The 15,011-nt window shown below is 47.1% G+C and overlaps 1 protein-coding gene across 1 annotated transcript in view; it reads left to right on the top strand.

The window, feature by feature from the left end:
* Positions 1-8,544: 8,544 nt before the first annotated feature.
* FLVCR1 (FLVCR heme transporter 1) overlaps positions 8,545-15,011 on the top strand; it is a 70,019-nt gene continuing 63,552 nt past the window's right edge. Inside the window, exon 1 of the mRNA XM_040351464.1 lies at positions 8,545-9,307. Within this exon, the coding sequence (XP_040207398.1) occupies positions 8,711-9,307 (597 nt within the window). The 5' untranslated portion in view covers positions 8,545-8,710. The remainder of the gene's footprint in view (positions 9,308-15,011) is intronic.

The raw sequence follows: 15,011 nt of genomic DNA, 5'->3' as shown, positions 1-15,011 counted from the left end.
CTGTATAATGCCCAGCCGTGGGTCGCGGGCCGAAGCTCTGTGACCACGGCCGCGGGACTCGCGGACCCGATCGCCGCTGGAGTCCCGCACGGTCCCCGGAGCTGAAGAATGGGGAGAGCTGTGTGTAAACACAGCTTCCCTGTTCTTCACTGTGGCGGCGTCATCGATCGTGTGTTCGCTTATATAGGGAATCACAATCGATGACGTCACACCTACAGCCACACCCCCCTACAGTTAGAAACACAGATGAGGTCACACAGAACCCCATCAGCGCCCCCTTGTGATTAACTCCCAAACTGCAACTGTCATTTTCACAGTAAACAATGCATTTTAAATGCATTTTTTGCTGTGAAAATGACAATGGTCCCAAAAATTTGTCGAAATTGTCCAAAGTGTCCGCCATAATGTCGCAGTCACTAGTAGTAAAAAATAAAAATTAATAAAATTGCAATAAAACTATCCCCTATTTTGTAAACACTATAAATTTTGCGCAAACCAATCGATAAATACTTATTGCGATTTTTTTTTTACCAAAAATAGGTAGGATAATTATTATAGCAACAAGTAAAAAATATTGCATTTTTTTCAAAATTGTCGCTCCTATTTTTGTTTATAGCGCAAGAAATAAAAACCGCAGAGGTGATCAAATACCACCAAAGGAAATCTCTATTTGTGGGAAAGAAAGGACACCAATTATGTTTGGGAGCCACGTCGCACGACCGCGGAATTGTCAGTTAAAGCGACGCAGTGCCGAATCGCAAAAAGGGGCCAGGTCCTTTATCTGCATTTTGGTCCGGGTCTTAAGTGGTTAAAGGAGTTGTGTTTTTTCACCCTAATGCATTCTATGCAATAAAGTGTACGTCCACCCTAAAAAATAAAAATACACCAAAGTCCTGCAAAAAAATAGAAAAAAAAAAAAAATGGGCCAGATTCACAGAAGAAGTACGCCGGAGTATCTGCTGATACTCCGGCGTACTTTCAAATTTGCTGCGTCGTATCTTTAGTTCGAATCCTCAAACCAAGATACGACGGCTTCTGGCTTCGATCCGACAGGCGTACGGTTTCGTACGCCTTCGGATCGTAGGTGTAGTACTTTGGCGCCCGCAGCGTGGAGTTCGCGTCGTTTTCCACGTCGGGTATGCTAATTAGCTGTTTACGGCGATCCACGAAGGTACGCGCGGTCGTCGCATTCTCTTACGTCGTCGCTAGTCGGCTTTTCCCGGCGTATAGTTACGGCTGCTATTTCATGGCTTATAATTAGACTTGCCATGTTAAAGTATGGCCGTAGTTCCCGCGTCGAATTTTAAATTTGTATTATTATTTGCGTAAGTCGTCCGGGAATAGGAAAGGACGTAACGCACGTCGCCGTTCAAAAAATTACGTTGGTGCGACATCATTTCGCGCAAAGCATGGCGGGAAATTACAAAACGGAGCATGCGCAGTACGTTCGGCGCGGGAACGCGCCTCATTTAAATGATACACGCCCCATTTGAATTAGGCGGGCTTGCGCCGGACGGATTTACGCTACGCCGCTGCAAGTTTACAGGCAAGTGCTTTGTGAATCAAGCACTTGCCCGTAAAACTTGCGGCGGTGTAACGTAAATGCAATACGTTGTGCCGCCGGAATTCTACGTGAATCTGGCCCAAAGTACTTTCCAGAAATAGCGGTTGCTATGTGGATCTTTCCAATCTTAAAAAATAATAAAAATGAAAAAATCACGCTACCCCATAACCAGGTGAAAACTTAAATAAAAAAATCACCAAATTAAGAATGTCAGAAGAACAAAGTTGATTATATATGGATATGTAACTGATGACATACGATATCATATCAATAATGTATCGACATTAAATAAAAAATAATAAAAAACATCAGTTGCCATTTTAAAGCAATCACGTGGCAATCAATAAACATGTGCCAATATTAATGTGTTGCTAAAATAAAAAATTGACATCAAAACCAGTGTAAATAGGATTCTATATTGAAAAAATGAACAGAGATAGTGGGCCAGATTCACAAAAGGGATACGACGGCGTATCTGCTGATACGCCGTCGTATCTCTGTTTCTATCTATGCGACTGATTCATAGAATCAGTTACGCATAGATATCCATAAGATCCGACAGGTGTAATAGTTTTACACTGTCGGATCTTAGGATGCAGTACCGCGGCCGCCGCTGGGGGGAGTTTGCGTCGTAAACCAGCGTCGGGTATGCAAATTAGCAGTTACGGCGATCCACGAAACGTTTTCCCGTCGTTACGTCGCCGCAAGTGTTAGTTTGCCGTCGCAAAGATAGGGCACCTTTTACAAAGTGTAAACTTACTACACTGTACACTGTAAAAGTATACCCGTCTTTCCCGCGTCGCTTTTGAATTTTTTTTTTAATTTTTATTTTTCCCGGCGCAAGTCTTTTTTACCCGTCGCGATTCACAAAACATCGGCACACCGTAATTTCGTGCAAAGCACGTCGGGAAATTTGCGACGGGAGCATGCGCAGTACGTCCGGCGCGGGAGCGCGCCTAATTTAAATGTGACTCGCCCCATTCGATTGGGCCCGCCTTGCGCCGGACGGATTTAGGATACACCGCCCCAAATTTCCAGGTAAGTGCTTTGTGGATCGGGCACTTAGCCAGAAAATTTGCGGCGGTGTAACCTAAATCGGTTACGTTGCGCTGCGCCGCCTGGCTGTGAATCTGGCCCATAGTCCATAAGTGCTTAATCAATAAATGCTGTACACCCGTGCTCTGTGCCAAGATCCAACATCTGATGGAAAAACGTTTCCAAACAAAGGTGATAAATCCTCCACCAATCAATAGCAATGGCTCCTTACCGACTTGCCCTGATCCCTTATGACAGGGGATCATTAAGCGCGTGTAATTAAGGGTCTCACTCCTACTATGCAGCTCAGGCAGACTCAATCTTTGAAACAGTGGATCTCATCCAGTGATAGTTGCAAATCACCAGCATAAATGACCTCCTTTCCTATCTCTTCCAGCTTTGTCTCCTCTCTACTTCCTCCCAACTCACCTCGATCTTCCTACTCTGCGGCAGGTCTTCTTCCTCGTCCTCCTCACGTTGTCTTCTGGGGAATGGTGCGCGCTGCCTTCTGGGAACTGTGTGTATCCCAGATAGCAGCCGCCCATTCAAAAAGGGCCACGAGACTCGCGCATGCGCAGAAGGAAATGGGCAGTGAAGCTGCAAGGCTCCACTGCCTGTTTCCCTTAGTGAGGATGGTGGCGCCGGGAGCTGCCAGGATTGAGGGATTGGCCGACATTGCGGGTGCCTAGGACAGGTAAGTGTCCTTATTAACCACTTAAGCCCCGAACCATTTTTGTTGCTAAATGCCCAGGCCAGGTTTTGCGATTCGGCACTGCGTCGCTTTAACAGACAATTGCGCGGTCGTGCGACGTGGCTCCCAAACAAAATTGGCGTCCTTTTTTCCCCACAAATAGAGCTTTCTTTTGGTGGTATTTGATCACCTCTGCGTTTTTTATTTTTTGCGCTATAAACAAAAAGCGACAATTTTGAAAAAAATGCAATATTTTTTACTTTTTGCTATAATAAATATCCCCCAAAAACATATATAAAAATTTATTTTTTCCTCAGTTTAGGCCGATACGTATTCTTCTACCTATTTTTGGTAAAAAAAAATCGCAATAAGCGTTTATCGATTGGTTTGCGCAAAATTTATAGCGTTTACAAAATAGGGGATAGTTTTATTAATTTTTTTTTTTTACTACTAATGGCGGCGATCAGCGATTTTTTTCGTGACTGCGACATTATGGCGGACACTTCGGACAATTTTGACACATTTTTGGGACCATTGTCATTTTCACAGCAAAAAATGTATTTAAATTGCATTGTTTATTGTGAAAATGACAGTTGCAGTTTGGGAGTTAACCACAGGGGGCGCTGTAGGATTTAGTGTTCACCTAGTAGTGTGTGTTTACAACTGTAGGGGGGTGTGGCTGTAGGACTGACGTCATCAATCGAGTCTCCCTATAAAAGGGATGACTCGATCGATGCAGCCGCCACAGTGAAGCACGGGGAAGCCGTGTTTACATACGGCTCTCCCCGTTCTTCAGCTCCGGGGAGCGATCGCGAAGGGGCGGATAGAAACGAAGGGGCGGCTAGAAACGTTTCTAGCCGCGCCCTCGTCCCGGATCGCTCCCCGCGGGTTACCGACCGCCGCGTGTACCGGGGGGGGGGGGTCCCGATCGGACCATATGCCTGTTCGTGCCATTCTGTGGACGTACATGTACATGCGGCGGTCGGCAACCGGTTAAAAGTCAGCAGCTACAGTGTTTGTAGCTGCTGACTTAAAAAAAAAAAATCACGGGTGGAACCCCGCTTTAACCACTTGCCGACTGCCTAACGTAGATATATGTCGGCAGAAGCGATTCAGTTCGCATGCGCCGCGCTTTATAAGTTTTTCATTCATTCAGAATGGCACGGGCAGTCAAAGCAGCATACAGGTACGTTGCTTTGAATCTGCCGTCTAGCGCGCGCCATGACCGTGTCTGCGGGACCCACGGACTCGATGTCCGTCTGTGTCCGGCGACCGTGTCACAGGGTGGCAGAATGGGGAGATGTAAACAAGGCATTTCCCTGTACGGCCTAGTGACAGAACAGTGATCTACTGCTCCCTGTCACCGAGAACGGTGATCACTGTCCTGTCACTCGTAGCCCAGCCCCCACATAGTTAGAATAACTCCCTAGAACACACATAACTCCTTCCTCTCCCCCTCTTGGTTAACCCCTTCACTGCCAGTGTCATTTACACAGTAATCAGTGCATTTTTATAGCACTGTTCGCTGTATAAATGACAATGGTCCCAAAATAGTGTCAAAAGTGTCCGATGTGTCCGCCGCAATATTGCAGTCATGATAAAAATCGTTGATCGCCGCCATTACTAGTGAAAAAAAATATAATAAAAATGGCATAAAACTGTCCACTATTTTGTAGACGCTCTGGGGCAGATCCACAGAGCGAGTACGCCAGCGTATCTACTAATACGCCGGTGTACTTTCAAATTTCCCGCGTCGTATCTTTGGTTTGAATCCTAGGTTTACGGCTTCGTACGCCTTCGGATCGTAGATGCAATACTTCGGCGTCCGCTGGGTGGAGTCCTCGTCGTTTTCTGCGTCGGGTATGCAAATTAGCTATTTCCGACGATCCACGAACGTACGCGCGGCCGTCGCATTCTCTTACGTCGTCTCTAGTCGGCTTTTTCCAGCGTATAGTTAAAGCTGGTGTTTTGCGGCGTATAGTTAGACTTGCCATGTTAAGTATGGCCATCGTTCCCGCGTTTATTTTGAATTTTTTTTTTTTTTGCGTAAGTCGTCCGTGAATCGGGATGGACGTAATTCACGTCTATGTTAAAAAATATGACGTCCTTGCGACGTCATTTAGCGCAATGCACGGCGGGAAATTTAGGGACGGCGCATGCGCAGTTCATTCGGCGCGGGGACGCGCTTCATTTAAATGAAACACGCCCCCTACTCGCCGATTTGAATTAGGCTCCCTTACGCCGCGAGAGATAGACTACGCAGCCGTAACTTACGGCACAAATTCTTTGTGGATTCGAAGTTTAAAAAAGTAAGTAACAGTGGCGTAGCGTATCTCCCATACGCTGCGCCGGTACAGATCTCTGTGGATCTGCCCCTATAACTTTTGTGCAAACCAATCAATATACGCTTATTGCAATTTTTTTTTACCAAAAATATGTAGAAGAATACGTATCGGCCTAAACCTTTTTTATATATATATATTTTTTGGGGGGATATTTATTATAGCAAAAAGTTAAAAATATAGCTTTTTTTTAAATTGTCGCTTTTTTTGTTTATAGCGCAAAAAAATTAAAACTGCAGAGGTGATCAAATACCACCAAAAGAAAGCTCTATTTGTGGGGAAAAAGGGACGTCAATTTTGTTTGGGTGCAACGTCGCACGACCGTGCAATTGTTGCAGCGTTGCAGCTCCGAATTGCAAAAAATGGCCCGGTCATTGCCAATTCTTCCAGGGCTGAAGTGATTAAGGTGAAAAACCTCCTATGATGCAGCAGCCCCCCAGAGCCCCCCTTTTACTTACCTGAAACCAGTCTTTACAGCGACAGGGATGATCACACCAGCTCCAGTCCCATTTTTTCCCCACAAATAGAGCTTTCTTTTGGTGGTATTTGATCACCTCTGCGTTTTTTGTTGAAAAAATTTTAAAAGACCGAATTTAAAAAATATATATATATTTTTTTTGTATTTTGTTATAAAAAATTAATTAGAAGGAAATTTTTCTCCTTCATTGATGTTCATTGATTTTAGGCAGGTGTGTAGAAAATGCTGTAAAGTGGGAATGCTTTCAGAAATATATATTTTAACTTTATTTGTATTCATTTACAAAATGTAAAGTTAGTGAACAGAAGAGAAATCCAAATCAAATCAATATTTGGTGTGACTACCCTTTGGCTTATAAACAGCATCAATCCTCGTAGGTTGCACGCTACTTTTCAAGAAACTCGGCAGGCAGGATGTACCAAAGAGTGAGGAATCCAGACATTCTTTCACCAAGGGCAAAGACTCAGTACACACCACCCCTTGAAGAGTAGGGCAGCAGACAGTGTCAGTAGTTTTTATTTTATTTTTTACAGTTTTATTATTTTTTACAATTTTATGTTCAGTGGGAGGACAAAAAGTGCACTGATGCTCAGTGGGGGAAAAGAGGGTCAGTGCAAAGATAAAAGGGGGCACTGGTGCTCAGTGGCAGACAAGGGGGCACTGGTACTCAGTGGCAGACAAGGGGGTACTGGTGCTCAGTGGCAGACAAGGGGGCACTGGTGCTCAGTGGCAGACAAGGGGGTACTGGTGCTCAGTGGCAGACAAGAGGGAATTGGTGCTCAGTGGGGATAGAAGGGGGGCACTGGTGCTCAGTGGGGAGAGAAGGGGGGCACTGGTGCTCAGTGGGGAGAGAAGGGGGGCACTGGTGCTGAGTGGGGATAGAAGGGGGACACTGGTGCTCAGTGGGAAGAGAATGGGGGCACTGGTGCTCAATGCGGAGAGAAAGGGGACACTGGCACACAGTGGGGAGAAGTAGGGAGAGAAGGGGGCATTGTGCTCAGTGGGGATAGTATGGGGGGGGGGCACTGGTGCTCAGTAGGAAGAGAAGTAGGCACTGGTGCTCAGTATGAAGAGAATAGGGACACTGGTGCTCATTGTAGAGAGAAGGGGGACACTGGTGCTCATTGGGGAGAGAAGGGGCACACTGGTGCTCATTGGGGAGAGAAGGGGGACACTAGTGCTCATTGGGGAGAGAAGGGGCACACTGGTGCTCATTGGGGACAGAAGGGTGACCCTGGTGTTCAGTGTGGAGAGAAAGGGGGACACTGGTGCTCAGTGAGGATAGAAGGGGCACTTGTGCTCAGTGGGGATAGTAGGGGGGCACTGGTGCACTTTTGGGAGAGAATGGGGGCACTGGTGCTAGGTAGGGAGAGAATGGGGGCACTGGTGCTAAGTAGGGAGAGAAGGGGGCACTGGTGCTCAACAGGGAGAGAATGGGGCATTGGTGCTCAACAGGGAGAGAATGGGGCATTGGTGCTCAATGGGGAAAGAAGGGGGCACTGGTGCTCAGTAGGGAGAGAATGGGGGCACTGGTAATCAGTGGTGATAGGGGGGCACTGGTGCTCAATAGAGAGAGAAGGGGGGCACTTGTGCTCAGTGGTGATAGAAAGGGGGCACTGGTGCCCAGTAGGGAGAGAAGGGGGCACTGGTGCTCAGTGGGGAGAAGTAGGGAGAGAAGGGGGCACTGGTAATCAGTGGTGATAGGGGGGCACTGGTGCTCAATAGAGAGAGAAGGGGGCACTGGTGCTCAGTGGTGATAGAAAAGGGGCACTGGTGCTCAGTGGTGATAGAAAGGGGGCACTGGTGCTCAGTGGGGAGAAGTAGGGAGAGAAGGGGGCACTGGTGCCCAGTAGGGAGAGAAGGGGGCACTGGTGCTTAGTGGAGAGAAGTAGGGAGAGAAGGGGGCACTGGTGCTCAGTGGGTAGAGAGGGGGGCACTGGTGCTCAGACATGTCAGTCACAGGAATAGTTGACACCCAGTTGGCACACAGCTGTCACTACTTGGCGGTGCCCCTCTCAATGTGGTGCCTGGGGCATATATTTGACCGCAATTCTTCCATGAAGACCACTTCTGGCCAGATCTCTCTTCTAGACAGTTGATTGGTGTACCGTAGTGTTTCTGAACTCTAGTCCTCAAGTACGCCCCCAACAGGTCATGTTTTCAGGATTTCCTTCAGATGAAACGGCTGTGGTAATTACTAAGGCAATGTAGCTGATCAAAATACATGTGCAAAATAATGGACAGCTGAAAACATGACCTGTTGGGGGTACTTGAGAACTGGAGCTGAGAAACTGATGTAGCAGATCTTCGATCAAGACGACATTAATAACCCACGTGGTCCTTACTGGGGCATCTCCTGTCATGTGACTACCCGGTTCCGCCCCCTTCTCCGCACCTTTCTATACACAGCATCTGTCACTTCGCCCTTCTCTGACATAGAGCTTGCGGTGGGCGTGACCTCCCCGGCACCGATTGGCTGGGAGCTTTGGTAGGTGTGCGGTGATTGGTCGGTCCGTGCCGGCTGAGCGGTGCGGGATGTGTAGCGCAAGCTGTCAGCCGGCTTTCTCCTCAGACAGGCGAGGGATGCTGCGGGAACTGGGATGGTCTCCACTGAACTGAACGGGCACACGCTGGCCAAGGAGGCCGAGGACGGTCTGGCCAGCCCCAGCAGTAATGGAGAGGTGTCGGTGTGTGTCGGGGGAGCGCAGCAGGATGAGCGGCAGGCCATGCTGCCCGAGGGGGCCCCTCCTGTACTGGAGACCCGGCTGTACCGGCGGAGGTTCTTGGTGCTCGTAGTGTTCTCTCTCTACTCCCTGGTGAACGCTTTCCAATGGATCCAATACAGCATCCTGAGCTCCATCTTCACCGGCTTCTATGGGGTCTCCAACCCGGACATTGACTGGCTGTCTGTGGTGTACATGGTGGCCTATGTGCCCCTCATCTTCCCGGCCACCTGGCTGCTGGACACCCGGGGCCTCCGCCTCACCGCCCTGCTGGGCTCCGGACTCAACTGCCTGGGGGCATGGGTGAAGTGTGCCAGCGCCCGGCACGACCTCTTCCCCGTCACCATGCTGGCCCAAACCATCTGTTCTGTGGCCCAAGTCTTCATCCTCGGCCTCCCCTCCAGGGTGGCGTCTGTATGGTTCGGGCCCAAAGAGGTGTCCACCGCCTGCGCCACCGCCGTACTGGGCAACCAGGTGAGTGCCACCATCCCTATACTATATATATGTATTATGTCTGCCGCCTGCACCACTAGATGAGTACCAACCCCCCTAAACTATATATACATTGTATGTCTGCCACCTGCGCCACCAGGTGAGTACCAACCCCCCCTATACTATATATACATTGTATGTCCGCTACCTGTGCCACCAGGTGAGTACCAAATCCCCCTATACTATATATACATTGTATGTCTGCCACCTGTGCCACCAGGTGAGTACCAAATCCCCCTATACTATATATACATTGTATGTCTGCCACCTGTGCCACCGCCGTGCTGGGCAACCAGGTGAGTGCCACCATCCCTATACTAATATATATGTATTATGTCTGCCGCCTGCACCACTAGATGAGTACCAACCCCCCTAAACTATATATACATTGTATGTCCGCCACCTGTGCCACCAGGTGAGTACCAACCCCCCCTATACTATATATACATTGTATGTCCGCCACCTGTGCCACTAGGTGAGTACCAACCCCCCTATACTATATATACATTGGATGTCCACCGCCTGCGCCACCAGGTGAGTACCAACCCCCCCTATACTATATATACATTGTATGTCCACCGTCTGCGCCACCGCTGTACTGGGCAACCAGGTGAGTGCCACCATCCCTATAATATATATGTGTGTGTGTGTGTGTATTATGTCTGCTGCCTGCACCACTAGATGAGTACCAACCCTCCTAAACTATATATACACTGTATGTCTGCCACCTGTGCCACCAGGTGAGTACCAACCCCCCCTATACTATATATACATTGTATGTCCACCACCTGCACCACTAGATGAGTACCAATACCTCTATACTATATATACATTGTATGTCCACCGCCTGCACCACTGCCGTACTGGGCAACCAGGTGAGTGCCACCATCCCTATACTATATATATGTTGTATGTCCGCCACCTGCACCACAGATGTGCTGGGCAACCAGGTGAGGACCAGCCCCCCTGTACTATATATACATTACATGTCCACCGCCTGTGCCACTGCCATGCTGGGCAACCAGGCGAGTACCAACCCCCCCTAAACTATATATACATTGTATGTCTGCCACCAGGTGAGTACCAACCCCCCTATACTATATATACATTGTATGTCCACCACCTGCACCACAAGGTGAGTACCAACCCCCCTAAACTATATATACATTGTATGTCTGCCACCTGGTGAGTACCAACCCCCCCTATACTATATAAAGATTGTATGTCCACCACCTGCACCACTAGATGGAGTACCAACCCCCCTATACTATATATACATTGTATGTCCACCACCTGCGCCACTGCCGTACTGGGCAACCAGGTGAGTGCCACCATCCCTATACTATATATATGTTGTATGTCCGCCACCTGCAGCACCGATGTGCTGGGCAACCAGGTGAATACCAGCCCCCCTGTACTATATATACATGTCCACCGCCTGTGCCACTGCCATGCTGGGCAACCAGACGAGTACCAACCCCCCCTAAACTATATATACATTGTATGCCCACCGCCATGCTGGGCAACCAGGTGAGTTCCACCCCCCATACTAATAAAAAAAAATATATATATATATATATATATATATATATATATATATATATATATATATATATATATATATATATATATATATATACATACATATATACATACATACATACATACATACATACATACATACATACATACATACATACATACATACATACATACATACATACATACATACATATTGTATATCCACAGCGCCACCGCTGTGCTAGGCAACCAGGTGAGTACCACCATCCCTGTACTACACACGCTATATTGCCAAAAGTATTGGGACACCCGCCTTTACACACACATGAACTTCAATGCCATCTCAGTTTTAGTCCGTAGGGTTCAATATTGAGTTGGTCCACCCTTTGCAGCTATAACAGCTTCAACTCTTCTGGGAAGGCCGTCCACAAGGTATAGGAGTGTCTATGGGGATGTTTGACCATTCTTCCAGAAGCGCACACCCCTAAACCTTGTGGACGGCCTTCCTAGAAGAGTTGAAGCTGTTATAGCTGCAAAGGGTGGGCCAACTCAATACTGAACCCTACGGACTAAGACTGGGATGGCATTGAAGTTCATGTGCGTGAAAAGGCAGGTGTCCCAATACTTTTGACAATATAGTTTATATACATTATATTGTATGGCCACTATCTGAGCCTCCCCAGGTGCACACACACACACACTTTATTAGGTACATCTGTTCCATGCGTGCGCGGGAGATTTCAAATCGGCAAGGTCCGGCGGCTGCCGGTCCTTTCGCCGTGGATTCCCCCTAGGAGATATTCTTTATACCTACAGGTAAGCCTTATTATAGGCTTACCTGTAGGTAAAAGTGAAAAATAAGGGTTTACAACCACTTTAATGCATTTGGGCCTCTGGACGTGGTGAAGACGACTTGCTGAAGTTCAAACTGAGCATCAGAATGGGGAAGAAAGGGGATATAAGTGACTTTGAACGTGGCGTGGTTGTTGGTGCCAGATGGGCTGGTCTGAGTATTTCAAAAACTGCTCATCTACTGGGATTTTCACGCACAACCATCTCTCGGGTTTACAGAATGTCCGAAAAAGAGAAAATATCCAGTGAGTGGCAGTTGTGTGTATGAAAATGTCTTGTTGATGTCAGAGGAGAATTGGCAGAGATGATAGAAAGGCAACAGTAACTCAAATAACTGCTCATTACAACCAAGGTATGCAGAATACCATCTCTGAACTAGCAACACATCGAACCTTGAAGCAGATTGACTACAGCAGCAGAAGACCACACCGGCTGCCACTCCTCTCCGCTAAGAACGGGAAACTGAGGCTACAATTCACACAGACTCACCAAAATGGGACAATAGAAGATTGGGAAAACGTTGCCTGGTCTGAGGAGTCTCAATTTGCAGCTGCGACATTCAGATAGTAGGGTCAGAATTTGGTGTAAACAACAAGAAAGCCTGGATCCATCTTGCCTTGTATCACCGGTTCAGGCTGGTGGTGGTGTAATGGTGGGGGGGATATTTTCTTGGCACACTCTGGGCCCCTAAGTACCAATTGAGCATCGTTTATACACCACGTCCTACCTGAGTATTGTTGCTGACCATGTCCAGCCCTCTGACTACAGTGTCCCCATCTTCTGATGGCTCCTTCCAGCAGGATAATGCCCCATGTCACAAAGATCATCTCACCACTGGACAATGAGGTCACTGAACTCCAATGGGCTCCACACTCACCAGATCTCATCCAGTAGAGAACCTTTGGGATGTGGTGAAATGGGAGATTCCCATCATGGATGTGCACCCGACAAATCTGCAGCAACTGCGTGATGTTATCATGTCACTATGAAGCAAAATCTCTGTAGAATGTATGGAGTGAAGAATTAGGGCAGTTCTGAAGGCAAAAGGGGGTCCAACCCGGGACTAGCAAGGTGTACCTAATAAAGTGGCCGGTGAGTGTATATTCCTATGAATATATATTGTGTAGGGTCTGCACTGACCATTTGCCTTTCTATATCATACACTGTGCATTGTTTAAAACTCACTACCTATTTTATGGGGAGGCAGGAGGGCTACACAACATGTACTGTTTATCACTTAACTGGTTGCCGACCAGCCGCCATTGTTTTACGGCGGCAGGTCGGCTCCCCTGCGCGAGAGCACGTAGCTATACGTCGGCTCTCGCGCAGGCCACTAGGGGCGCGTGCGCGATCGCCGCCGGGCACACGCGATCGCTCGTTACAGAGTGGGGACTGGGAGCTGCGTGTGTAAACACACAGCTCCCGGTTCTGTAAGGGGAGAAATGCCTGACCGTCTGTTCTTACAATGTATGAACAGCGATCAGTCATTTCCCCTAGTGAGTCCCACCCCCCTGCAGTTAGAACACACCCAGGGAACATACTTAACCCCTTCCCTGCCCCCTAGTGTTAACCCCTTCCCTGCCAGTGGCATTTTTATAGTAATCCAATGCATTTTTATAGCACTGATCGCTATAAAAATGCCAATGGACCCAAAAATGTGTCCGCCATAATGTCACAGTACCGAAAAAAAATCACTGACCGCCGCCATTACTAGTAAAAAAAAATATATAAAAAATGCCATAAAACTACCCCCTATTTTGTAAACGCTATAACTTTTGCGAAAACCAATCAATAAACGCTTATTGCGATTTTTTTTTTTTTTTTTTTTTTTTTTTACGAAAAATATGTAGAAGAATACGTATCGGCCTAAACTGAGGGAAAAAAATGTTTTTTTTATATATATATATTTTTTTGTGGGATATTTATTATAGCAAAAAGTAAAAAATATTTTTTTTTTTCAAAATTGTCGCTTTTTTTTTTTGTTTATCGCGCAAAAAACTAAAAACCGCAGAGGTGATCAAATACCACCAAAAGAAAGCTTTATTTGTGGGGAAAAAAGGACGCCAATTTTGTTTGGGAGCCACATTGCACAACCGCGCAATTGTCAGTTAAAGCGACGCAGTGCCGAATCGCAAAAAGTGCTCTGGTCTTTGACCAGCAATATGGTCCGGGGGTTAAGTGGTTAATATACCAGTTAGTTCATGTTTATTATATAGTGTGTATATATCATGGATACGTTCCTCTGGTCTGATCACCTCTTTTGCTCCCTATCCTTTTGTCCCCACACTGTACATTGTAGATCCTCCTCCTTTTGTCCCCACACTGTACATTGTAGATCCTCCTCCTTTTGTCCCCACACTGTACATTGTAGATCCTCCTCCTTTTTGTCCCCACACTGTACATTGTAGATCCTCCTCCTTTTTGTCCCCACACTGTACATTGTAGATCCTCCTCCTTTTTGTCCCCACACTGTACATTGTAGATCCTCCTCCTTTTTGTCCCCACACTGTACATTGTAGATCCTCCTCCTTTTGTCCCCACACTGTACATTGTAGATCCTCCTCCTTTTTGTCCCCACACTGTACATTGTAGATCCTCCTCCTTTTTGTCCCCACACTGTACATTGTAGATCCTCCTCCTTTTGTCCCCACACTGTACATTGTAGATCCTCCTCCTTTTTGTCCCCACACTGTACATTGTAGATCCTCCTCCTTTTTGTCCCCACACTGTACATTGTAGATCCTCCTCCTTTTTGTCCCCACACTGTACATTGTAGATCCTCCTCCTTTTTGTCCCCACACTGTACATTGTAGATCCTCCTCCTTTTTGTCCCCACACTGTACATTGTAGATCCTCCTCCTTTTGTCCCCACACTGTACATTGTAGATCCTCCTCCTTTTTGTCCCCACACTGTACATTGTAGATCCTCCTCCTTTTTGTCCCCACACTGTACATTGTAGATCCTCCTCCTTTTGTCCCCACACTGTACATTGTAGATCCTCCTCCTTTTTGTCCCCACACTGTACATTGTAGATCCTCCTCCTTTTTGTCCCCACACTGTACATTGTAGATCCTCCTCCTTTTTGTCCCCACACTGTACATTGTAGATCCTCCTCCTTTTGTCCCCACACTGTACATTGTAGATCCTCCTCCTTTTTGTCCCCACACTGTACATTGTAGATCCTCCTCCTTTTTGTCCCCACACTGTACATTGTAGATCCTCCTCATGCTGTGTACATGGATGTTTACAATTATGGGATGTAAATCAGAGCTGGTCTCATAAACGTCTTTTGCAGGATTGCCATTTGCATGT

Source organism: Rana temporaria, chromosome 4 (assembly GCF_905171775.1).
Source record: "Rana temporaria chromosome 4, aRanTem1.1, whole genome shotgun sequence".
NCBI lineage: Eukaryota > Metazoa > Chordata > Amphibia > Anura > Ranidae > Rana > Rana temporaria.
The sequence above is the reverse complement of the archived record's forward strand: the minus strand, read 5'-3'. Positions and strand labels throughout refer to the sequence as shown.